Genomic DNA, 25,594 nt, shown 5'->3' with positions numbered 1-25,594 from the left:
GGAGAGAGCCACCCGATTTAGCATATTTACCTATATCCAAATAAAATTGAGCCTTAAAAATACGACGATGCTCTTTCCGATGTTAGTGAATTTAGGATAAAAAATTTCTGTCAATTATAATTTCTATCTATTAATATATTTCTGTTGCGTTATATTTAAATGGTATTATTACTGACAAGGTAGGCTTTAAATAATTGTTAAAATGATCATTATCCGATTATTAAAAATGAGCTTATGAGATTATGTAAAAATGTACAAAACCTATTTTTTGACGTGTGTTTTTTTTTTTTTTTTTTTTTTTTTTTTTACTGTACTCTGATAACGAATTATCAAACTTGAACTCTGGCCACTGCATCGCATTTCAAGAGTCTACTATCGACGTTTTAACTCACAAAAACAAAAACATCTATGACAAAAAATTATTATAGTGTTCAGCGTGTGGACTGGTTATAATATGGAACCATATAGTGCCCTGGTTAACATACAGGACATAAGAGAAATCTGCTGAAATCTGGCTGCGCACCAGCCAATTAAACGGGAAATTAGGGGCTAAAGGACTGACAATCATTATTATTAGGCCAGTAATAGTGACTCATGCAATAAACACCTATCTAGTACATCTTTTTGATCCACAGAGATTTTAAGTTAGCCTGTTATTATTTTTTTATCGACAGCATATGCGACTTTTTAGAGTGTGTCACAACATCTTCCTAAAATATTCAAGATCAATGAAAACATTTCAAATTACCGACATTGTTAAGTGTCATTGACAAGTTAGTCTCTTGTGGTTAATAAATCACGCAAATAGCTATTTTTGCTTACTTACCTAGCGAAATGAAATGTGTGTTTTGGTCTTGAAAGAACCTCAGTAGCCTATAATTTCTTGAATCCCAGAAGCATTTTCTTTAAACTGGAAGTGTCTCTCACAACTCCAACCGCAGGGAAATGTGTTGTTTAGGACTTGAGCGTCAGCAAAACGCACCTTATAGAATTTAATGAATCTTCGTTCACTTTATGTTCAGAAGGTGAAATGAAAGAAAAGCAGTGGAAGATATCCGTATCAGCTGATTATGCAGGTTAGGGTAAACAGGCTTCCTCGGAGCGATTGCCGTGATGGGTTGGGTTGGGAGAAATACGGGTGACAGGAGGAGGTGTTAGCCGCCGTTTGGACACACACGAGCGGGAAACACGACTCTCTCACTAGGGGATCGCACAGCGCCGATCTAACAGCCTCACAAAGCTCCTGGTCAGCCAGTATAAGGATTTACCTACGGGAGATCACCGTATTCGTTTAAAAGTGCAAATAAGATCAACTTTCGGCCAGATGCGATCACATTAAAGGAACATATGGACATTATACTAATGTTTTATTTGGCTCTGGAGTTCATTTTTTTATAAACTACAATTCGTAAAAATTCGTAAATAGTGCTTTTAATGACGTTGATGCAAAAACGAAGGCGTCAAGAAACAATAAAACGTCTAATTTAAATGAGCAATAAATGTAAGAAAATCCAGCTTTCGCAAAAGCATTGCGAAATACAATACCCACAATGCCCGCGTGCTGACCGCTGATTGGCTGTACACAGCTCGTTTCCACGAGCCGCAGAAGAAAAAGCGACAACCGTCAAGTGGTCAGAATTGGGATGACTGGATTAACATTTTAATTAAAGACAAAAAAACAACGTTCCCAACGCACAACTTCACGAAGAGTCAGCTATCCCAGTACGATAAGGTAAATTATAGCTAAGGAAATGTCTATTAATCGAATGAGGTGAAGACGGACGATGTTAGTTTCACGGTCTCTTGGTGAACTTGGTTAGCTGGTTAGCTAACAACTTTGTGTCTGAGGTAAATCCAGCGTCGTACCCGCAGGCACGCGCACCTCTCCGAATGAGCAGGCGAATTAACTGCCCTCAGGATTAACTGCCCTCAGGATTAACTGCCCTCAGAATTAACTGCCCTCAACCGCCCTAGCTGGGCTAGATGGTGATGTCCAGAGACGGTATCGTCGGTTAGACTACCGTATGATATACACACGAGTGTTGGGTAGTTAGTTAACCTCACATGTTTCTACAGAAGACTCGATAATAATTGTCTAAAGCAACACAGATCTTTTAAAACCCCCATTAAACACTCGTCAAAAGCAACAGGGTTTGAAAGAGCAAGACAGAAAAGCGTCTCGTTTTGGTCCATTTAAAGTGGCGCCATCGTGTGTTGGATTTGCTGCTGTTTCAGTGGTTCTTGTTCTTAACACCATTCAAAGAGGTTTTTGTTATTCTAAATAATATCTGTCGGGAGATGTGTCATTAATAAGATTAATACATGTTTTATTTATCATAATTATGTGAGTCTTTGATAAATCACAGTAACTGCTACCAAGGAGTTGCGGTGCTTTGGGATGAATTTCTCAGAGGTCTTCAAGCTGTCCAATCAGCTGTGCAAAATATCACCGGATGGAAAATATTTGGTACGAACCCAAATCTGTTTCTTTTAGCCTAAACTTAAACATCCCAGTTAGCTAAGAAAACTGTAATTTTAAAATAAAAATTGATCTAACAATCCTACATACACTGTTAAGCACTGGTAAAATTATAGTATATACAGAATTGTTGCATACTGTACAGAGTTGTTATGGGTCTTGACAACAGACGGAAATCAACCGAGATATGGACTCTGAGATGGTCACCTCTCTATTTGACATCTGTCTTTTGCCTTCTAGGCTAACTGTGTTCAGTACAGACTGGTGGTGCGTGATGTCAACACACTGCAGATCTTACAACTGTACACATGCCTGGACCAGGTGGCCCACATGGAGTGGTCTTCAGATTCACTCTTCATCCTCTGTGCCATGTACAAAAGAGGACTGGTACAGGTATTCAATTACATGCACTAATCCCTGCACATTCTCCATCTTATTGTGGGACGTCCCTGGGTAAACTGTACTCAGACAGCCAGTTAAGATTCAATTCTAAATTAAATTCTAGTAAATCCCAAAATAATTGTGTTTTATTTTCTGGCCTTACTTTCCATTCACCATATTTTTGTTGAACATGGGAAGTGTCATTAATACCAAATTAATGCCATGTATTGATTGCAAGTATTAAATTACATCCCGCTTTGCATGACATTTTGCTGCAGTTGATGCAGAGTTGGTGCAGTTAGTGCATTGACTTTGAAGGCTTAAAGAAATGTGAGAGTGTCAATAGTGTAGAAGTCGGCCAGAATAATATAAACAGAATAATCTCTTACCTTTGCAGAGGTAGCCAACGCCAGTCCTTCATCTTGTTCCAGATAAAAGAGGGCAGGTAGTGAAGAACTAGGGAGCAGAAGGTTTCTTACTGGTGACTGTGTGTGTTTGTGTGTGCCTGTCTCTCTCTCTCTTTCTCTGTCTGTCTATCTCTCTCCTGCAGGTGTGGTCTCTGGAGCAGCCAGACTGGCACTGTAAGATAGACGAGGGCTCAATCGGACTAGTCTCCTCTCGCTGGAGTCCAGATGGACGTCACATTCTCAACACCACAGAGTTCCATGTAAGTGTGAAGTCAGAAGGAGGCCATCCCGCATTCTGTCAACTGTTGCTGCCCGTAACTAAGGACCTGAAAATAGCAGGGAGTCGGGTGGACCAGTGCTTAAACCCTCAAATAACCTCTTGCAGGACACAGAGCCCTGAACTATGTACCGAGCCTGGATAGAGTTCACTACAGGATGACAGTTTACAAGCAGGTGAATGAGGCACACCTGCACAGACCACTGCCGTATTGCATTTAAGGGTTCCTCGTGTGTTTGTAGTCACTCCGATTCCTGGGGAAAACCTGGAAAGCAGACTTTAACAAAGTCTATCAGAACCATAAACCCAAACAAACAAGGTAGCAACAACAAAAAAAAAAACACTTTGAGATATATGAGCTTCACTCTATTAAAGCTTTTGTAATGATATAGTTGATAATTGCCCCTGAAATTCAAAAACGTAATATTGTCTTACATTTTGTCTACCACGCATCTGTTGATTCAAACTTGACTTTTTTACTTTATTGTTTTCATTTACTTTAAATTGAACTTGCCCTCAGATTTCCTTTATTTAACCTTTGCCCCTCTGCTATTTGGGCAAATGGTTACATTACTCCCTGAACTCACACCAGGATAATTATAGTGCAAGTGGGGAGTTTTTTGCTGAGTCAGAGTTCTTTATGAACTGACCACAAAAGAGAGAAGGCTGTCTGGCTTTTTCAGAACAATGTGCACACATCCCTCTCTCCTGTTCTCCCTCTCTCTCCCCTTCATCTCTCCTTCCATCTCCATCCCTCGCTTCTCATCCTGTGGCCTCCGCCCGTTTGGATTACCGCCGGGCCGATGGCCAGGGCGGGACCCGCCTGCTGCCTGAGCCTGACTCCAAGACCCACTGACAGGTGCTGAGACAGGGAGCAGCTGTGTCTGGGAATGAAGGGGGTTGAAGTGGGGATGGTGGAGGGCTGGGGGTGGATCTGACGTGTCGTCTGTACACCCGCAGCATTCCTCCACTGGGGCGCATGCCAGTCACTCAGAGAATCCTTCCTCTTCCGCCTAGCATGTCCGCTGACTGGCTTAGGTAAACTGTAAAGATGCTTTTGTTTAAAGGGGTGAAATCACCAGTGCTGTATTTGTATTAGCTGGCCATGCAGGTTAATGGTATGGAGTATTTTTGGCAGTTGGGGAAACTGGGAAACTGCATGGCAGGGGACCTGTGTAAATGGAGAACTTGGTAATGAAAACCATATTACAGTGGTGGGGCTGTTTGTCCATAGGTGAGAGGTTAAAAGTTCAGTCATCACCTTCACCCTAGACAAGAATTCATTAAGGTTTGCCTGAGCCGGTGTGCATGTCAAGACTTTGGTTTCACGATACTAATAAACAGGATGCTAAATTAACTTGTTTATGAACAGCTGCCTGGTGTTATTACACCCTGTGTGTGTTCCCTGCCCTGCCTTGGACAGTTTATCCATGGGCTGATGGGGATACATCGCTGCGATTTTGTGTGTGACCGCAGCTGATGGCACGATGCTAGCGTTTGGATTACAATAATCTCTGTGTTCACTGTTAGGAGGCTAGGCTCATGGGAGCAATGCCACAGCTATCTGTAGAGATTACTGACAATCCATAGTCTGGTACTTCTGTGGCTGCAGTGGAGTCTTTTCCCGCAAGAAATTAATCAAATGGGTCCAGTTGTTTAAAAGGTTTAATATGGGAGATATTCGAGTTGGAAATTCCCGGATCAGGTAATCTAAACGCAGGAAACAGGGGAAATTCACATAGTCATCTTGTACAAAAGATAAAATCATGAAAAGATTTAAATGTTTTGATTTAAAATTCAAACCAAAAAAATTCAAATTCAAAATAAAGGTATCGCTGTCCTGCCAACAAGTTTGTGAACAACACGTAATCAGGGTTTGATCAGATCAATTCCAAGACTAAATTACATGAGCTAATCTGATTTCAGAATCCTTTTATCTTTTAAGCAATCCATTTTCAAAGTTTGACCCAAAACCGCTAGACAGAATTGGATCATATTAGTTTTTGACTGGGCTACGTTGTTTTCCAAGAAAAGATCTCTTGATTGGCTGGAAAAATGGCTTTTCAACAATCGGTCCATAGAACAGTCCAAATTGGCTACCCTGATGTCTCTACTTCCTGGTGTACTCTTGAAAGCTCTCCCTCGAGATCACTCTTGAAAGCTCTCCCTCGAGATCACTCTTGAAAGCTCTCCCTCGAGATCACTCTTGAAAGCTCTCCCTCGAGATCACTCTTGAAAGCTCTCCCTCGAGATGGGTGAAAGGCTTTGAGTTGAGTGCTTCCACTTCTTCCATCACATTACATAGGGCTGACTGATTCTGACAAAAATGATTAGTGTGATTGTTTTTGCAATACTGTGCCTATGACACAAAATGGTCTTTACTAGGTCATTTGGTTAAGAGTTACTGAACTGGTGCTTTTTGTGTGTGAACAGATTTGAGAAACGTTCAGTGCAACATTAGAGTTGAAAAGTGAACAAACCAATGTATGAAAATGTATTTTGTTAGAACAGTCACTTTCTTACTAAAGAGCAGTTTTTTACTAAATGGTCTCTTATATTTACACAAACCAGATTTAATGTTTCTTACTGAAATATGATTCTCAGCTCCCCGAGACTTCAGCTTCATGAATGCATGTCAGACTTGTAAGGAAGGCAGTGGAGTAGCTACTTTTCACACAGGCACTGTGATGCAGAGGGATTTGCAACTTTGAGTACCTCTGATGTATACGGAAATGTGCTCTAGAATTTTATTTCTAACTTTATTTATAATTATTTCATTTATTTCTAAATTTATTTGTAGTTCATTGAGTTGAAGTTCATCATAACTGGCGACTGAACGCTCATTTAGATGATGCCAAGGGCAATAATATCAGCTCACCTTGCTTTTGGTCTCTTGCCGTGCTCACATCCTAGAACGCAACCTCGGGGCCGCTGTCTGGACGTGGCTTTTGGGATCCTGACGTCTCTAACGTTATTGTTAAGGGTTTGGAACTTTCTGATCCCTTTTTAAACATGCTGGTTTCTTCCAGCCACACGGCTCCTATGGTCTAGCTCCCATTCCTGGCCCGATGCCCGTGTGGAGTTTGCGCGTTCTCCCGGTGCCTGCGTGGGTTTCCTTGGGGAGCTCCGGTTTCCTCACACATTCCAAAGACGTGTGTTAGTTTGACTGGTGTGTGTGGGTGGGTTGGCCGGGGGTGAGTGAGTGGCCGAGTGTGGGTGCCCTACGACGGACTGGCGAGGTTGGATTAAGCAGCTTCAGAAAATGAATGATTGACTGAATACGAATGATTTCTTTGATTAATCAAAATGGCTAATTAAAAAAAGTGCACAAATATGATCTTTGTCTCCACTCTACGCCTCCACGCAAGTGCAGCCTCTGTTGATGCGTTTCTGGATCTTCTCAGCTTCTCATAATGAACGAAGGCCACAGAGAGTGTTGCACTAGTGGAGAGAAAACAAACTTATTTTAACTCTCAACAGCTTCAGTCCCATCTCTGTTACTAACAAGAACATCAACAATATCTACACTCTACATATAACAAACCCTTCAAAAACTGATGTCCCCAGAACCACACAGAAAAATTCTAAATTTGCAGTTTTTGTCAAATCTTATAATTAAGATATGAGGTTTTTAACCAAATTTGTGAATATAAATGTACACCTTGAAAAATTCTAGTCACGATTGTGAACCCACCAAATAACTGAAAATAGTATTGAAAATATTTTAGTTAAATAGCGACAAAACACTGATTATGGTATTTGGTAGCAATGAAGACCACCTTAAAATTAGTATACATTTTTAGTCTGATTCTAAGACTTAAAAACATAGGGGGAAATGTGTTCTAGTAGGCTCAGATCTCACCTTCTTAACATGTGGCTATAATGTCTTGTATTATACAGCAGGGGCGCAGATGGCACTGGCGACGGGGGGGACATGTCCCCTCCAGATTTATATTGACCCCATCCAAAATCTAGCATCTACAATATATATATATATACCTCAGAATATATATATATATATATCACTTCAGAATTTCCATCTGCGCCCATGTTATACAGCGAGTATACAACAAATGTCAGTAGAAATGGACAGTTCTGAAACAGCATTTTCAGTGTAAGACGAGGTTGACTACAGGTGTCATTCAGGACAAAAAACTACAGTTACGCAGCCGAGTTATGTGAGGCATAAGGACAAGATCAGTTATTAGAACAAAATCATAAATCATGAAGCCAACTGCTTGTATTTTTTTCCCCATGATTTGTTGGCAATCCGAGCCAAGACAACATGCTGTGTCAATCAAAAGGCGATGGGCTTGCCAACGCGTACGGTCCGTTAAAGTGGGCCTGGCTGTTCTTCATGGTGCAGCTGGTGGAGGCCCTGCTGCAGTTCCTTTGGAGAGGCTCCAGCTCAGCTTGAGGGCACCATCGTGATTAGGATGGAGCTCACACTTTGTTCCAGGTGTTAGGAGTAATCCACGTGTTTGCTGAGTGCTGATGTGTGGCTCACGACAGAAGAAGCTCAAGGCCAGTGGTGAACGCTGCACTATTCGAATGCTCTGACATTGTTTGGGGTCCTACCAACAACGCCCACCAGCTGGGGCTGTTCGGGCCATTGCTAACACACAGCATTTTGATGGTGAGCTATTAGAAATCTGCTGGCCTCGGCAGCTTCGACGGTTTAACGATGGCATCTCCCGCCCCCTCAGCATGGCTGGCCGCCTGTATCGGATGCAGTTGTGAATCGAGTCTGTAACAGGAGAATTGGGGCTGGATTGTTTTAAAAATGGTTTCTGATGTGGAATGCCCTGAGCTAATCTTCTGCTGACGGACGGGTCTATGTAAAGATTCTTTGAGTTGTCACTCAAGCTTCTTGTATGCAAAGGGGGTTTTCCAAACGTTAATCATATTGATTCATTCGATTTCTGTATAGGTCTTACAACGTATGCCGTAAAACTCTATTAGTTAACTGATTTGTGCACGTTAATTTAAATTTGATCTACTTTAGGTGGAGTGTATATTTCCTACTTGCAGCCATATTGATCAGCAGGAGTTGACCCTGGGTTTGACCTTAATGTTGTGTTGTCTTGGTTTTCGTAGCGCAGCTGTCGTGGTACTGAATGCCGCCTCGGTGGTCTCGGGGCCCCGCGGCGGTGACGGGTGCCTGCCTCGCTCGGCACCGCGAACGGACGAAGGTGCAGGCCTCACCTGGTCCCTCAGTCCACGGGGCAGCACGCAGAGAACCAACTCGCACCTAGCTCCCGTTTTAGATTCAGCTATGCCGGGTGACCCTGTCCCGCTTGGCGCCCCTGTGAATCGGGCCGCCGGACGTGACCGGTGTTGGGGAAGCGGCCCTGCGTCGACACCGGCGTCCACGGAGCAGGGCTGGAGAGACGTGATGTTTGGGCGCGTGGGCGAGACACAGCGGTAGCGGTCCGCTCCGTCCATCCAGGGGCGCAGACAGATAACCACGAGAGAGACGGCAGCTGATGCTCATCAGGTATCCATCCAGGCCTTGAGCTCAGCACGGAGAACAGCAGGGGACCGTGGAAAATATAACACCCCCCATTGCAGGCTTTTTTAGGCCTGTACCTACATAGAGATGGCTGCAGAAGCTTCATGTTTATTTAGATATAATAGCACTTACAGAGAATGGGGACGTGTAGTAGTATGGAGATAACCTCCATGCTCAATGCAGGGCCTCTCGTAGAGCCTCCCAAGGCTGCACAGTTATCATTCCGGCTCCGGCCTTGTGCGCATGAGATTCTCCCGCTTCTGGGAACCCGAACTGGTCTCATGAAGCCACGCGAAGCTCTTAGCCATTAGACGGGTTCAGTTTAGGGTTTCATAGCATGCTAAGAAGCTTTGTGAAGGGCGGGGGCAACTAGATTAGGTTAATGGGCTGCAAGATAAGCGCATGACAGCTTTGCACCTGCACTCCATTCATACTTGAGGTGAGACACATTCATACTGATTGATTGGTTTGCTTAACACATCCCTGCTTGATAGAACACCTGGATCACGTTACAGGTCAGTAATGTCTCTGCTCAGTGGCTGTTGTGAATACAAGGACTGCACTACAGTTGAAGGGGGCACTGTGCAAGTTTAGGGATTTGGACAGTTTCACTGGAAGCATGTAAATAACCAGCTGTATTACATTTGGTGACGTCAATTAGATTCTGAAGATGTAATTGTCAAACACCTTTATCATAAATGTCTTAAGTGTAGTAGTTAAGTGTTCTGAAAATGAAACCTTTCTTGTTCACGTCCGTCACCAAATACTGAGTAGAGGCTTTATTAGTGGCCAATCAAATTTTGACAGCTGACAGTGCCGCCACATTTATGTGGCCAGAAGCATGTGGACATGTGGGCATCACACGTATACCAGCTTGTTGGACATCTCATTCCAGGACCATGGACATGACGATGGAGTGACTTATACAGTTGACTGGGGCAGATCTAGAAGGACAGAAATGTCAAGAACCGACTCCAGGCCAAGGAGGCACTCGGTGACTGCTCCGTGTTTAAAGTCACTGACGTCTTCTTGTTATACTGCTGAGAGGATCCTTAGAGACTCTGTAGCTGTGCGCTTGATTTTATTAACCTGTTGGCAGTGGGTGTGTCTGAAACACCTGAGAGACAAACACGTGCTTCTAGCCACATAGTGTAGTTAGTTGTCCAAATTTAGCTGGGGTAAGCGCTGTAACTGTAGCAAGCCTCCTCAATTCCTAGCTACCTAAAACAATAGTAAAGCTAGCTAGATATTTCGGGTAGCAAGCTAGCTAGCTAACAAAATTAAATAAGCATCTGTTCTCTGCAGCAAACACTTGAAAATATCTAAATCCGTCACACTACGATTCCTTCTCCATCTCTGACAAAGACTGATGAAACGTCTTCAGTTCTAGTTTTGTTTGTTTACCTGCTTATTTTAACTTGACGACAGGCCATGCCATGGGGGACAGCTGGGGTAGCCGTTTCCAGGTATTGTCCGTGTTGAAGAATGGATAGATCAATTTACTGCACCATCAGTCACACCAGCACTGTGGCTCACGTTGTCGTTACTGGGGTATCCAGCCCATCTTGGAACAGATTCTCAGTTTTACTGTATTTATTCCACTGGTTTGTGGTGGTTATTGTTTTTCTTTCTGAATTTCTGTATTTCTAGAAGATGTAAACTGCACCAAATTCTCCACTGAGTAATGAGGAGAGAGCCTGCAGTTCTGCAGAAACACCTTGTCTGTACTGCCCCCAAGGTCGTCTGTACTGCCCCCCCAAGGTCGTCTGTACTGCCCCCCCAAGGTCGTCTGTACTGCCCCCCCAAGGTCGTCTGTACTGCCCCCCCAAGGTCGTCTGTACTGCCCCCCCAAGGTCGTCTGTACTGCCCCCCAAGGTCGTCTGTACTGCTCTTATGGTCGTCTGTACTGCCCCTAAGGTTGTCTGACATGAAGAATTCCTGATATGCCCAAGGCAACTTGAGTAATGTGCCCAAGGCAACAGAGGTTAGAGTGAACATATCAACAGCACATAAACAACATCGCATTAATCCAAAGGGGCTGTAAAGGGAGATGATTGCTACAGATGGGGGGTTATCCCCATGTTATTCATCACTGTGTCATTTCATTTTGTTGTATGCAATTAGTTCTGTGGAAGCTGAGGTGGTTCTGTGCTTCTAAGGTTGGTTTGTAGATTTTGGGGAAGGATGTTTATACTTTATCCTAATTTGAGGTAGTTCTAATACTTGTGTATTAGCATGGCATCACCTGCTTAAAGAAACTATAGAAGCTACATCTGTCACTCGCTCAAGTGGTAAACAGAAACCATATTGCATTAAGTTACCTATTAGAACTCTAACATTTGATGGTAAGTAATGGTGTCTGGGTGTTATGAGAAGATTGTAATTAAATACACTGTTTAGTACTGGCTCATATAGGCTGTGATCAGGGATGTCCAGCGTTGACCCTGGCCGGTCTCTCTGTGGTATTACTCCAGAGAGACTCTCCCCTGTCCTCCTTTCACTCCTCCTGCCTTTCCCTCAGCTCCACAACGGGATCCATATTCTTCTCAATGGGCTTTGGATACACAGGTCACAGTATGGAAAGATTGGCATTGGAGTAACTGATGGTTTAGATTTATTAGCAGCTAACTCATTAACGAGTTATTAGTAGTTACCATTTATTTCATTAATCCCTTCTGTGTCATGTTTCCACTAAGACACTGCCATGATTCCATAAAGACTTTTAAATTATAAAACTCAAATTATAAAGCTACAACTTTAGTTTATAAAATAAATATCTGAATTTAAATGTCTGAATTTCAAAAATATTTACTTTTTAAGCATAAATGAGAAACCAAAAAAACATCAAGATAATATATGAAACAAAGTCGACAACATCAGTGTCACAGACCTGGGAGTTTGAGTCAGACCTTGACAAATGTTACCTATACACACTGTGTTCTTGCTTAGACTGCACAGTTTCTGCACAGTACACACTATTTCACACAGTACACACTAACACTAGAAGGATTTTGCTGGATGTAGTAATGCAGCCCTGAGTGTTCTTCCTGTTTCTCTTTGCTCTTTCCCGTCACAGCTGAGAATCACTGTCTGGTCTCTTTGCAACAAGTCTGTGTCCTACATCAAGTACCCTAAGGCCTGCCAGAAAGGTGAGTGAGTGAGTATGTATGTATCTCATTATTAAAGCTCTATGGTGGAAACGTCAGTACAGAGTCACAGTGACCCCGCCCATTTGTGAGTTGTAGTGGGGGCTGACCTGTGACCTTAGACTAGGCCCTGGCCCTGTAGCAGAGTACGAGCACCTGCTGACAGCTGGGCTTGTCTCTTCTGCACACGTCGCTGACGGGGCCGTTACCTGAACCGTTCGGCTGAAGGGTAATGCAGGGTAATGCAGGAAGTTGGCGGCATGTTTTTGTAAGCTATGCGCCACAGTAAATCAAAACGACAAAGAACGTACTTCCTCATTGTTGCATTTCTACTGTTCACAAGTTGTCAAGTTTGTAAAATAATTTTATTTATGGGGAAAAATGACTTTGATTTCTGTGTGTAGCACATGAGAGAACATGAAGCCTGACATTAGTACAAACCTAAAACTCCGTATAGATCCCAGACACTGTAGGGAATCTGAGGAGAACTCTGTGTGTGTGTGTGTGTGTGTGTGTGTGTGTGTGTGTGTGGTTCCTCCAGACTCTTAAATGTTTTCTGGTGCGTTTTTTTTTTTTTTTTTAATCTGCTGTCTCATTGTTTCAGGAATGGACTTCAGTGCAGATGGCCGCTACGTGGCTCTAGCAGAGCGGCGAGACTGCAAAGATCACATCAGTGTGTTCGTGTGTGACGACTGGCACCTACTCAGGGTAGGACATTCTCCCCATGACCTCCTGGGCCTTCTTGACCATACAGGGGGTCCCTGCCCGGCACCTCACCTTTACCTTCTGCCCGGAGCAGCTTCAGGGTGCAGAACGGTGTGGAGAGATAAATGAATGGATTAATGAGGAGTATTAGTGTGCGTGCTGACCAGTGTGCTTGACTGCAGCATTTTGAGGCGGAGACGCAGGACCTGGCCGGTGTGGAGTGGTCTCCTAACGGCTGTGTGCTCGCCGCCTGGGACTCCTGCCTTGAGGTCAGGGTCTGCCTTCCCTGTATCGACACCTGTAGGAAATACAAACATTTGAGTTATACTCAAGACAAAAATACATATATACTATAGTCAAGAACAGAAAACAGCAGTACCTTCGGGTACAAAATGTTCACACAAAGTAACTGCTGTGTTCTCTGGGCGAGTGTTTGCTGTCCACACAGATGTGAATGTCTGTTTCTGCAGTACAAGATGCTGCTGTATTCCCTGGACGGGCGTTTGCTGTCCACCTACAGCGCCTATGAGTGGTCACTGGGCATTAAATCGGTCGCCTGGAGCCCCAGCAGTCAGTTCCTGGCCATTGGCAGCTATGATGAGAAGGTAGGACTTCTTCATGGAAAACACAGATGGCTCTCACCTACAGACAGGCTCTGTCTGAATGCATGCTCTTTGGTAATGGTAATTCTTCATTTATTTATACCTCGTTTGCATTAACTCAAATTACTAGCCTCGTTAACAGCAACAAAGTTTTATTGACCATTTTATTGAATACTTTATTGAAGTATTCACTTGTTTAATAACCTTGCACCTATAGTCGCCAGCTACCTGATCGATCTTTAACTGTACACCTGCAAGGTTTCCAGGAAAAAATAATGTTTCTAATAAAGTGGGTCTGTATATGGAGGGGTGGGTGTTTGTGTGTGCTCTAAAGTGTTTGTTGGTGTTTTCCCACTAGGTTCGAATCCTCAATCACATCACCTGGAAGAAGCTTGTTGAGTTTGAGCATCAGGCCACTATCACCAACTCCAAAGCTGTAGGCACTTCCTCTCGTACTCATATCCACCATTTCAAAAGTGCTTGCTTGGCAGATTAGTCCGCGTGGCTGATGCGGAGAGACTACATTTCCTAGCATCCATTGTTGGCTCTTCTGGTTGGTTTCAGGTGGTGTTTAAGGAGGTGGAGAAAAGGCCTGTCGTTCCCACCGAAGATCTGTCCATCCATCAGATCGCCATGGGGAGTTCCCTCTTTGACACTCGGAGCAAATGTAAGACTCGGGGTATGATGTTTTGGAAGGGGGGGCAATAAATGTTGTCAGTCCTACAGGTTGACTACAGGAACAAGAATCAGAAGAGAGGGTAGCAACAGCTCAGGACCAGCCCAGGGTACAGTACATACCCCACATGGAATTCTTTTTGCCCACATACCACTTCAGATGCTTTAGTGGGTAGATGCAATAAAATAACAGCTGACTTAATAGATTAATTGTTATTTATTAGGTCGATATTATAGACCGATTATATATCGGCCCAAGTAACCTGATGCCTTGGTTTATATTTTTGTAATCTGTGGCCTCCGTTCAGTCATGCTGCTGTGGGCCACCAGCGTGCGCTTGTGTGTGTGCAGGGGCACGCGTGTGTGTGCAGGGGCACGCGTGTGTGTGCTAGCTAATATTACGCGCTATGCAGACAGTGCTGTCTCACCGGAGGCCGTTGCTAGGAGGCTAGGCATGGTGACAGGGCCATTACGAATTCCAGAGCGCAGCAAAGGATGATCAACTATTTCTGTAAGCAGACGATTGGCTGCATTCTGAGAATGCCCCCCGTATAAATCTTACCAAGGAAAACACGGCGCTTAGCGTGGTGGTGTGACAGGAGATCTCCGCCACTAAGCCGTCTCCTCCGCTCTTGAAAACATGCAGCCACCCACGCTGACTGCCACACTTTCCCTGGGGGCCTGCTGTGTGGCACTAACTGGCACACTAACTCGTGTGTGTGTGTGTGTGTGTGTGTGTGTGTGTGTGTGTGTGTGTGTGTTCAGACCTTTTGCTCCACAAACACATCACTGAGCCATGGGTGCTGATGACCCTATTGCCGGGTCAATGGCTGTTGTTCCTATGATCACTCTTGGTAAACACTAACCACTGTGTTCTAGGAACATCCCTCAGGACCTGCTGTTCTGGAGATGTTCTCACATGTTGTCGTGTAGCCATCATACATGATTTGCCTTGTCAAAGTCACACAGATCCTTTTATCCTTACACTGTTGTGAGATAATAAATTATATCGACTTCACCTGAGTGGTGTTAATGTTGTGGCAGCAGTGTGTGTGTGTGTTACTTTTCTTTACAGTTGGTTTTATCAGCTCACTCCTTTGCTTTGTTTCAGACGAGATTCCTCCACTGCCGGTCCAGGTGCCGGTGGTAAAACCCGATCCAGATCGAGCCAACCCCAAAATCGGAATATCGGCTGTTGCTTTCAGTGCAGACAATCGCTACCTTGCTACAAAGAATGGTGAGCATCTTATCACCACCATCATTGGAAATACAATTATTAATAAATATTGTAGGTGAGGATCGAGGAGATAAAAACAGCAGCACCCTGTACGGTCCGATTTGTTCTGATCCTGCACAGTGACCCGTCCCATTTGGCTGTCCTGTCAGCCGTCAGTAGCCCCACAGTCTGCCCCCCAGTCTGGCATGCAGGGACATTTGCTGCGTAATTCCCCTTTATTCCAAACACTGAGCTCATTCTTCCGAGTCAAAACTCCCCCCGACAAGTGTGACTTCCCACGTGACTCGGGGGAGCCGGCGAGATGCGCGCCTGTTAATGGGGAGTTTACACGGGGGGGGGGGACTTGGTCGGATGACAAGGGAGGACGCCCCCCCCCCCCCCCCCCTCGGGGCGTCCTCGCTAACGCTGTGCCAAACCCGCTGCAGACTGCATGCCCCAGTGCGTGTGGGTGTGGGACATGCGGACGATGGGCCCGGCGGCCGTGCTGGAGCAGACCGCCCCCGTACGCTGCTTCGCCTGGGAGCCACGCAGAGCCCGCCTGGCCTTCTGCACCGGAAACACCAAACTCTACCTGTGGTCCCCCGCGGGCTGCCTGTCTGTGGAGGTGGCCGTGGAAGGTAAAAGGTCAACTCGTCCGCCGTACGACTGCATGTAGTGTGGTGTCTTAATGTCTCGCTAGAGACTAGATTAATGGCTAGAATCAAAGGCATACTGCCTTTGGTTTGCATCTATTTATATGTTCGTCAATAAAAAGCATCTCGAACCATCCCTCCACCACATACGCTATGTAATTCTACTCAACGTAAACGTAACAGGAATTAGGAATGTACATCTGGTACTCTCCTGTTACGGAGGCTTTGCTCTGTTAGCGTGACTTTGCTCTGTTTCACAGGAGGATTTCAGGTGCAGTCGCTGTTCTGGCACTGCAGTGGAGACTCTCTGGTCCTGCTGGGGAAAGACCAGCTGTGTCTGTGCTACATGGCCACCAAAGAAGAGAAGTGAGGGGCCTTCGGCCCTGGGTCTGCCCACATACGCCTGTGTTCACGCTACCACAGGCCCCTGCACAGGGTTTGGGCTTGGACACGTACTGCAGAAGCACCAAAGGTCACACTAGTAGTCTGATCTAGGAACAGCTCAAGCAGAATCTTAATTCCGTCCATTTCAAGCAATCTGTGAACTGGTCTCAGGTAAACGTGAAGGGTGATCACACTAGAGAGGGTTAAGGCCATTGCTCATACAGTAACTAAAGTGTCTGAACAGACTGGGAGTTTTCAAAGCCCTAGTTTATCTGAACCATGAGTACAATGAAGACACCTTTTGATAATACTGTTTTAATCCACTTCACTGATTTCCTTTGCCATGAAGACAGTTGCTCAAAATGTTCACAAACTGAACATTTAAGATTCATATAAAGTGAGTTTTGCTTGGCTGGCACTGTGCTGGACTAGAACACACGAACCCACCGCTGTGAGTAACTGGCTGTAGAGTCCAGCTGGTACTGAGGTATAGAAGCCTGCTACACATGCACTACAGAGGCTGGCCACCTTTATCCGTTAGAGCGGCCATGTTTAAGTCTGTCTTTAATGTGAATGTACTGTTATTGAATGAAGACCACATTCTGTCCTGGCATTTTATATGTATGTATGTATAGTTTGGGTAATTTTGTAAGATTTTTTTGAATAAAGTTTTCTACAAATCCATATTTTCTTGCCATGTGCTTGAACCTATTTGCAACAGAATATTACCAACTGCCCTTCGCCCTTGAGTAGCTGAGGAAAGGAGTCGAAGTAAAAGATGTGGTGTTTAATCAGTTAGCATGATCGTGATTACAATACAAACCAAAAGGACAGAGCTGTAATGATGGCAACTAATGTCTATGGATCTGAGGCTGGTCTCCACAATCCCCTTTAATCCAAGACTGGGAAAGATGCTGTAGACTCTGGGACTTGGAAACCATCTCAGACAGTAAGATATGGATCACGAGCAGTAATTTAAGGATTTTCTGTGGAGGAAATGTGGTTATAAGCTGTAATGGCTGATTTGAAGACAAGGCTGGTACAAACGTCTTATAATCAGACATTTTCACACCCAGTAATCCACATGCATAGTTGACATGCAAAACTTTACATTTTTAGAAAATAAAGAAAACCACCTTCATCAACATTAAAATCGCCAACACTGTGGAGACAGTGCCGTCATCATGACTTTGGTACAAACAAATCCCTACGCATCGCAATGAAGGTAAACAAAGGTGCAAACAAGCAGACAACATATCTGGGAACCCGTATTCACTCCCGAACACCTTCGATTAGGATTGAACCCCCAACCCTTTTGTGCATCCTCAAAGAATCTAAACCCATTTGAAAGTAACAGGCATACCAACCTGAGCAGGGAAACGGAGCTGACGTTAACCAAAGCAAGTTCCTTTTCTTGAAGCAAACTAGTGAAATGACAAAGCTCGAACACACCATCAGAGAACGCTGCTAGACATCTTACAGTGGGAATTCCTCCAGTTATTTTGATGAGTCATGTACTGGCATCTTTACGTTTGAATCTATTTCATAGACAAACTGTTGCCTTTCAAGTCTCAAGGTACAACTTGAAACTGAAACCTGTTACAACCATTATGCATATAGTTCTAAGAGCATTCACACCTTTGCTGATTTCACCAGAACAATCCACTTGCTTGCTGAACTTCCTCCGTCTGGACATAGTTCTATAAAGTACAGAAACACTACATCAGGTCTTACCTGCCAGAGCCCTTCTTAGTGGGTTTTGTAATGCATGAATAACTTGTGTGGTCATATTTCAGTGTCCTTTAGTGCAAACATGCATTTTAACAGTAGATGCTAAGATTTGCAAGATAACTCCTTTAACTACTTTAACAGTAGCTGTAATGGGAAATGTTACTGACATTTAAAATTTCTATTATGCTGGTTTTTAAACTAAAATTGGATTCTTTTTAACAAAAACTTCAGGGCTTTTATGAACGTTACAGTAACCCAAAGTCAGTCACAAAGCTGCTGACAAACAACCATTAAAATGGCATCAGATCGATGAGTGAGGTAACACCGTGACAATTCTTCTCAACGTCAGTGATTACTTTCTAGTTGTCAGGGGTTCATATCATTGGCAGAAACCGACCTGTCCCTCATCATTAACAGTCTAATTAGTACTACTAGTTATATGAACTACTCACCAAGCATGCTAACAGTCTGAATTAGACATGGGGGGTAATGTAATGCCATAGGCTTTAGACCTTATAATGCCAAATACCGCCATTCCATTGTAGCAGTGCTATGCACAAACCATATCAGCTTGTACCCCACATCATCCCACATAAAACAAGCAATACCAAAAACAAACGGAGATCCAGAGGGATACATCAAGAACTGGTTGGATGGCAGTGCCCAGGAAGGGGTGGGCATCAGTGTTGGCATTGAATGTTCCCGAGCACATGCTGTGGAGTCTGCGGGTCAAACGGTCGGGCAGGAGAGGGTGTGTCTCACGGCCCGCCGAAATCTGGCAAGCAACACAAAAACGGATTCACGTAGCTCAACACACGCGAGCGCGGAGACGCCGGTCACTGGCCACGCCCACCCGGTGCCGACCCAGTGCGGTGGCGGACAGCAGCGAATCGGGCGGAGCTAGAAGCCGATTTTGCCCCTGGTCATGGAGTAGCCCAGTTTGGCCTCGTTGTTGATGAAGGACATGACGCCCAGGTAGGTCTCGATGAGGAGGGGTCGCTCCAGGAGCAGCACCCCATTGGAGCGACCCGGGATGGGGAAGTCCTTGTGGGCCCTCTTCACGGCCTGAATGAGCTGGGTTTTGAAGTTCTCCAGCTGGCAAAAGAAACACTTTGATCACTCCCTATTCTCTAGCAATGCAGGCCAGCAATGCAGGCCAGTCATTCACTGAAGGCTCGAGACATTAAGCAGGGTTTATACAAGTTTATATATAATATGATACAATTTTAAATTGAAATTTTTCAAAATGACCAAAATGCATCTTCCTGATTGTGGCATAATGTGCAGTTTCTAATATGCAGTAGAGAACGTGTCAGCAGGGCAGGAAGCAACAGTACAGTGGAATCAGTCAAGACAACCATGTTGTGCTTGCAGTTGAGATAACCACAGTCATGTCACAATTCTGAATGTACAACTCGTGATTCGTGAAGAGAGAGAGCCCCTAACGTCCACAATAAAGCTGAAATGGTTGAGATATAGAAAAGTACCTGTGTGGACCTCCCAGCTTACCTGGCAGAGGGAGGCCACCTTCTCATCTGCATGGGCCATAGGGTGCTCTGTGAAGGTAGCGTAGGGCATGTCGGTGGACCAAGGATTCCAGCGATTCAGGAACGAAGGTCTTACCCGCTTGTCCCAGTGCACACGGATTCCATTACCTTCTCTCCTTTACACACGCACGCACACACACACACACACACACACACACACACACACACACATACACACATACACACACACACACATCAACCATAATTTCCATTACCTGGAATTCCATTATCCTTGGTGTAACATTAATTACTAGTAATTCCTAATGTAATAGCATAGACAGCTACAAAGAAAACTGAAAACAAAGAAAACAACTTCAAGCCATTGCATGCATACAATGATGTTCAAATCTCATTTGTGAACCTAGCTGTTCACGTGTGCACATACTTGTTGAGAGATTTCGGAGGAAACTCAAAATCCCCAACCGAAATCGTGTCCACGGCGTTCAAGGAAATTCTGATGACCTGCTGACACAGCAAGTTGATGAAGTCATATTTGCACACCAGCAAGGACCTGCGAACACAGGACATCCTCAAACCACGAAGACCTCAGCTTCCCACCCTCCATCACAAACGTGTCCGCGGTGCAGCCTCACCTCTCCGTTATCAGCACTAGTCTCTCCTTCTCGTTGTTCCAGTGATCGATCCTGCAGAGGAAATCAGCCTTAAACTAAACTCATTAAACTGAGAAATCCATACTAAAATCACCATCGTTTCTGAAATATCATAAATTACGTTATTCATATGGCATATCGTATATTAGCACCCTAGTTCAACGTGAAGGTTAAACTGTATCCCCAGTTGCACCGTTTCGACCCTCCCCAACACTTTCAACATCATACACAAGCTCCTTGACCACATGAATCCCGTAACGTGACATGCCAATAATGTATAAGTGCACCGTAATGAGACTAAATGCAAAACCACACTGCCTACGTCCCCGCAGAGCGCTTTGGCACCATTAAGTCGCAGGGCCATTTGCTTAGTCATTTGACAAAGTAATGGGAGAGAACTGGACTCACTCTGCCAAAAGCCACACACTGAGAACCTCCCCATCTTCTGAAGGCAGGGCCACCGTGCGGATGTCGTTCACAGCCTGCTCTATTGTTCCTGGCTGGAGGACACAAACAACACATCACATCATCAGCATAACTGGTATGCACACTGGACCATAAGCTGATCCGGGCGGTCAGCTGGTTGTTGGTAAGGACGGGCCTTGTGCGGGACTCTGAACCACCATTTCAGATCGTCATTTGTTGCCCTGCGTTTCATTTCAGTAACAATATGGTGTAGTTTTGACAAACCAGCATTGAACCTCAATGATCACTAAACACCAGTTGTGTAGAGAAGCCTACAATTTGGCCTAGATTTTACAGTTTGACCTAGATTCTAGCAGTTATGGTCTCACATTTACCACTCATTCAAGTTATGTGTTCATAACTGCAATAAAGGAGTAGCACAATTTATTATAATTTTTTCCCCTTTGCCAAGATTCAGAACTATATATAACTATATTTATATGAAGATGGTTGTGACACATTATTTCAAAAGGTTCCAACTTATATTTAATCTTAACAAAAACAACAACAACCACTACTACAGGTCTGTGTAATCTACTCTCTTTAAATGCAGCAGTAGAATTAGAAGGGAAAGAGAACCTACATTCAGAGTAACCATAATCCACATGAAGAAATACTTAATATTAAAACAAGATTAAATACACTTCTGATCCTAACCTACTTTTTAAATGCCAGGGTTTAATCCACCAACAGAACTCTGATATTTTTCAATTCATGGCATATGAGAAACAAGCATGAGGACACAGCAGGGGCAGCAGACCGACTGGTCCTCCTACCTGTGTGATCAACAAGAAGGCTGCTACTATTACCAGTGATTCAGTATTGACTTCTCCTTAGTGACATGTTCTATCATAAGGTCATATTTGTACCCACAAGGCCTACTGCTAATGGATTTAAATCCATTACTGGCACTAAATATTTGGGCATCCAATACTACATTTTAGTAGGTACATATTAATAAATGGACAGGGCACTATATACCCATGTCATGTCACCTTGATTTATCTAAATGTCTCCTGGACATCTCCTACAGAGGAATCTGAAGCATATTTGAAATAATGGCTAATATACTTAAGCACTTCAGAATCCTCCAAGATGATACAGACCGAATCAAACCTTTTTGAAGGTTCTCCAGTGATCCCTTATAGCTGAGACAAAAATATCAGATATGTTCATCAAATGTGAAATAAATAACCATTCAGATAAACAGCCTGCAACTTTTGTAGATGTGCTAAGATACATAAAAGTGCATCAACACTAGCACTAAAATAACGAGGACGAAAGGACCGAGTGTGGTCATGCACCACTGCCTCCTGTATTACTTAAAAAGACATTTAATCAGCTTTACGTAGGAGAAAACAAGAGAAGGCTTGCTGATGGTTTCTCACTCCTTCTATATATTTACATGGTAAAAATCAGCAAGTTTCGCACAGAAAATATATAGTTATATATTATTTTGGATACTTATGAGTCCTTTCTGGTGCCGTTTAGCTGACAGTTACAATTAGAGGTTGGCCTGTGAATTTCGAAGGGCAGTGAAACTCACTCTCACTGTTTTAGAAAACTCCTCTCTGTTAATATTAAAGCCCACACTTTTAAATATGTTTAATAGTGTATAACATTACACATATTAGTCTATAAACACACAAAATTTGACATTTTAACCTCTAAAGTTGAGGCAGACTGTGGCTGGTAAATAATTAGCCATCTAGCTAACTAGCCAGCTAGCCAATTTAGCTTATTTAATATTATTAATCTCTAGCTAGTTAGCTACCCTAATAACATACGACATTTGTAAGCCACGTATATTAATGGTATTATTAGCTGTCAGTAAGAGTGCATATTAGTTAAACGTAACGTTAGACTACCCGGTTAAGTAATTCGTCTATTAATAAATGTATCTGTGTAATAAAATGTAGCTAATTAGCTAAACATAGCGGATCATAGCGGTTGGCTAGGCAACCAGCAGCTCAGCTTCGCGTGCACGAGCCGAGCTGTGACCCAAATCCACGACGCGGTTCGGGTTCCGCGCGGACGTACCCTGAACACGAAGTAGTCCTTGACTTTCGCTTTAAGCGTTGGATTCTGGACATGGAAAGGCGTCAGTTTTTGTAGGGGCGAGCAGCAGGCCACGGCCGTGTCGAAGCCCCGGGCGGCCCGGTCCCCGGGCGGCGTGAAGGCGACCTCCACCCCGTCCTCCACCTGGGCCGCGTGCAAAACTGCGGCACCCGGACTCTCTGGATCTACAGCGTCGTTCAGCTGAAGCATCGTAGCGACGCCGTTCGCTGGGAACAACCGCAGTAGTCGGTGCAATGCTAATGCAATAAATAAATATAATAAAATAAAAAAAAATCAGATAAATAATATAAAGTGAAATGAGCGGAGAGCGCCACTCATGTAAGGCTTGTTTGGCTGGGTGGAGATACACCCACCTGCTCCACTCCAACACTAGACCGTTTCCCTTAAAGGGCCCCCACACCTCAACCTCTGCACCAACAGATTTATGTCAGCTCAACTGTATCCGTATATGCAGATTTATTGAAGCTACGTTTGACCTAGTTTTATAGTTACATAGTACTAGTTTTATAGTTTATAGTAAGTTCAGCGCATGAAACAATGCAACATTTGACAGCAATAAAGTTGCTTTTTGCCATCCTGTGTCATCCTAAATGACAGAGGGGGAGGGGGAACATCACATAACATCTGGGTCACTTGATACAATGGCAGTCTTTCTTTCTAAATCTCAGTCACAAGGGTAGCTGGCACATGCCAGAAGAGATATCTGTATGTGCAGTGTTTATAAGTGCATAAATTCTCAGTTTAATCTTGTCGTATGCATGGCATGGAACTCAAAAACAATGGACAGTATTCATATAAAAAGCACACAGGTTTTTATTGCATATCAATTTCATGTATAAATTCTTCATAGCATTGGAAAGATTACATTTGGTATACATATCTATTCTACAGAATTAACATCAGAATCATGTATTTTCCATGAAATTTCTCTAAAGTACATCTTCAATAATCACAAGCATCAAAAAAAACTGCAATTTCAGAATTTTCATTATTATTCTACAATCCTTTTTCTTTTTTTCATTATTTCTCTCCCACAAGCATATTGTGTAATTCAATAACCACCTGCCCATTGCATGTAAGGCAGTTTACAGGACTTAAAGTCAAACCTACTAACCTAACCACATGTACAGTAAGTGCATCTACAAATTCAGCATTTTTATTACCTTTTTTCTTTTTAATTTAAGATACACATTTCACAAAAGGACACCATTATGACCGCTAAAACACAAGTCATGCACAATAGATTTTTTGTTTTGTTTTTTTGTTTGTTTTTGTGTTTTTTAATAAACAGAACAGAAGCGATATACAACTCAGACCCAAATAAAACAAGCACCATCTATTTCTATTTTCAAAACCATGTATTAAATGAATTTTCAGACAAATGCAACATTACTTTTTTTGAAATACTATCAACAGTTTTAGAGAAACCATAATTACTTATGGTTTTACATTTGTTTTGTACTGTAACAGTGGGCAAAGTAATAATGTCCATATATCCGTTTACGACAATTCGTTGTGTGTGTTTTTAATCTTCCCAACACGTGGATCCTCCACCACTTACAGCGCTTACTTATAACAGTAGTATGTGACATGAACCTCCTCTTATGCAGTATTACTAAACACCTCCATACGCTATTTAGGGATGGAGCGCTTGTGAACTCTCATGTATTGTACAGTGAGGACGAGCTCGAAACGTGGCATGGTGAGCCACTGGCGCCATCTAGCGGCACATGACTGTTATAGTGCTGGACGTTTTTCATGTAGTATTAAGCTGAAATCTCTCCATGTAGGACCCTAAGGAATCTTTCCTGTGGTATGTTAACTTATATCGATGCTGTTTTCAATGCCATCATCTGTTGTGCAACATGGTTGCACACAGTGTACTGTGTTGCCGTCCGGGTTAAAGTGCTTGTTAAAACCACACAGCCTTATTTGGAGAATCGTATTGAAACCTGTATTAAGGCGACAGAGCACGTATGAGAAGACAAGAACTCTGCCACTCATTGACTCGAGTACCCTGTGTTTAAGTGCTATTTTGTAGTTTGTATAGAGTGAGTGCCACAGACCATATGCAAAGAGAGCAAGTTAAAACAAAGATGTTAAAAGCGGTAATATTAGACAAATACTACTATTCCATCTGGATCACAAAAAAATGAGTGAAAAAAAATGTCTGATTGACGTTCGATGCACTAACGACACGTTAAATCTACACTACACATTCATCAGGAGTTTTGTGTTTAGTCGTTTTCTTTATTTGTACGATTCACGCGCTGGATTCACAGTTCAGTGGAGTTGCGCCAGGACGTCGAAGTCCCGGTCACGTGCTATACGGTCACGCGCGTATTCAGACAGCGCGCGCTTCCCGCCCAAACCCAAACGACGCTCGCGCGACTCACAGCTCATCATTTGATCCCATTGATACGACCCCGTTCCTGCCCCTTCAGAGAGTAGCAGCTGCTTAACTGTTGAGAAACATGGTTACACGTGGAAATTATTACTGTACAGTTGATTTTAAGGCGTCCACTTCTATCCTATGTGGCCGATAAACACTAGCGACTCACGGGATGGTTTCTGGGACCCACCACAAAATGGGACTCTTTAAAAATTCGTCGAAACTACAGTGACATGCTGTGTCATACACAACACACAGGGAATCAGTCTAGAGTCTAGGTGTATTTAAAATGGGTAGAGTAAAAACTGACAGTATAACTGACTGTAACAGTA

At 43.6% G+C, this 25,594-nt stretch overlaps 3 protein-coding genes and 1 long non-coding RNA gene across 5 annotated transcripts in view; 1 reads left to right on the top strand and 3 right to left on the bottom strand.

Moving 5' to 3' along the window:
• tp73 (tumor protein p73) overlaps positions 1–3,430 on the bottom strand; it is a 34,372-nt gene extending 30,942 nt beyond the window's left edge. Inside the window, exon 1 of the mRNA XM_076989023.1 lies at positions 3,250–3,430. Within this exon, the coding sequence (XP_076845138.1) occupies positions 3,250–3,281 (32 nt within the window). The 5' untranslated portion in view covers positions 3,282–3,430. The remainder of the gene's footprint in view (positions 1–3,249) is intronic.
• Positions 1,578–17,111, top strand: wrap73 (WD repeat containing, antisense to TP73). Its single transcript, XM_076989024.1, has 13 exons — positions 1,578–1,732; positions 2,367–2,467; positions 2,720–2,872; positions 3,411–3,527; positions 12,133–12,205; positions 12,807–12,910; positions 13,090–13,176; positions 13,378–13,512; positions 13,868–13,945; positions 14,074–14,176; positions 15,296–15,421; positions 15,847–16,038; positions 16,314–17,111. Exons 2-13 carry the CDS (start codon positions 2,399–2,401, stop codon positions 16,421–16,423), a joined length of 1,347 nt encoding a protein of 448 aa, XP_076845139.1. The 5' UTR covers positions 1,578–1,732; positions 2,367–2,398; the 3' UTR covers positions 16,424–17,111.
• Positions 6,132–13,382, bottom strand: LOC143490346 (uncharacterized). The gene is made up of 3 exons (XR_013124942.1): positions 13,072–13,382; positions 6,423–6,985; positions 6,132–6,226 (listed from the first exon to the last, which is right to left on the bottom strand). It is a non-coding gene; the product is annotated as an uncharacterized LOC143490346 (long non-coding RNA).
• Positions 17,112–17,209: 98 nt separating the features above from the next.
• On the bottom strand, positions 17,210–23,241 carry tprg1l (tumor protein p63 regulated 1-like). Of its 2 annotated transcripts, XM_076989026.1 has the most exons (7): positions 23,224–23,241; positions 22,832–23,106; positions 20,735–20,826; positions 20,309–20,359; positions 20,101–20,226; positions 19,678–19,831; positions 17,210–19,263 (listed from the first exon to the last, which is right to left on the bottom strand). In XM_076989026.1, exons 2-7 carry the CDS (start codon positions 23,057–23,059, stop codon positions 19,069–19,071), a joined length of 846 nt encoding a protein of 281 aa, XP_076845141.1. In that variant the 5' UTR covers positions 23,060–23,106; positions 23,224–23,241; the 3' UTR covers positions 17,210–19,068. The 2 variants fall into 2 exon arrangements, with proteins under 2 accessions (XP_076845141.1, XP_076845140.1); XM_076989025.1 differs by lacking the exon at positions 23,224–23,241 and having other exon boundaries at positions 22,832–23,214.
• Positions 23,242–25,594: the final 2,353 nt, after the last annotated feature.

This window comes from Brachyhypopomus gauderio, unplaced genomic scaffold (assembly GCF_052324685.1).
Source record: "Brachyhypopomus gauderio isolate BG-103 unplaced genomic scaffold, BGAUD_0.2 sc65, whole genome shotgun sequence".
Taxonomy (NCBI): domain Eukaryota; kingdom Metazoa; phylum Chordata; class Actinopteri; order Gymnotiformes; family Hypopomidae; genus Brachyhypopomus; species Brachyhypopomus gauderio.
Note: the sequence above shows the minus strand (reverse complement) of the source record. Positions and strands in the feature narration are given on the sequence as shown.

Bases quoted from the DNA above. Each gene is read 5' to 3' on its own strand.
- tprg1l (XM_076989026.1), bottom strand. From the start codon at position 23,059: ATGCTTCAGCTGAACGACGCTGTAGATCCAGAGAGTCCGGGTGCCGCA. The intron at 20,360-20,734 runs GTGAGTCCAGTT...TTTCCTCTGCAG, and splicing joins AGTGTGTGGCTTTTGGCAGA to GATCGATCACTGGAACAACG. The intron at 19,264-19,677 runs GTAAGCTGGGAG...TTCTTTTGCCAG, and splicing joins AGGTGGCCTCCCTCTGCCAG to CTGGAGAACTTCAAAACCCA.
- wrap73 (XM_076989024.1), top strand. From the start codon at position 2,399: ATGAATTTCTCAGAGGTCTTCAAGCTGTCCAATCAGCTGTGCAAAATA. The intron at 13,946-14,073 runs GTAGGCACTTCC...GGTTGGTTTCAG, and splicing joins CTATCACCAACTCCAAAGCT to GTGGTGTTTAAGGAGGTGGA. The intron at 14,177-15,295 runs GTAAGACTCGGG...GCTTTGTTTCAG, and splicing joins CTTTGACACTCGGAGCAAAT to ACGAGATTCCTCCACTGCCG.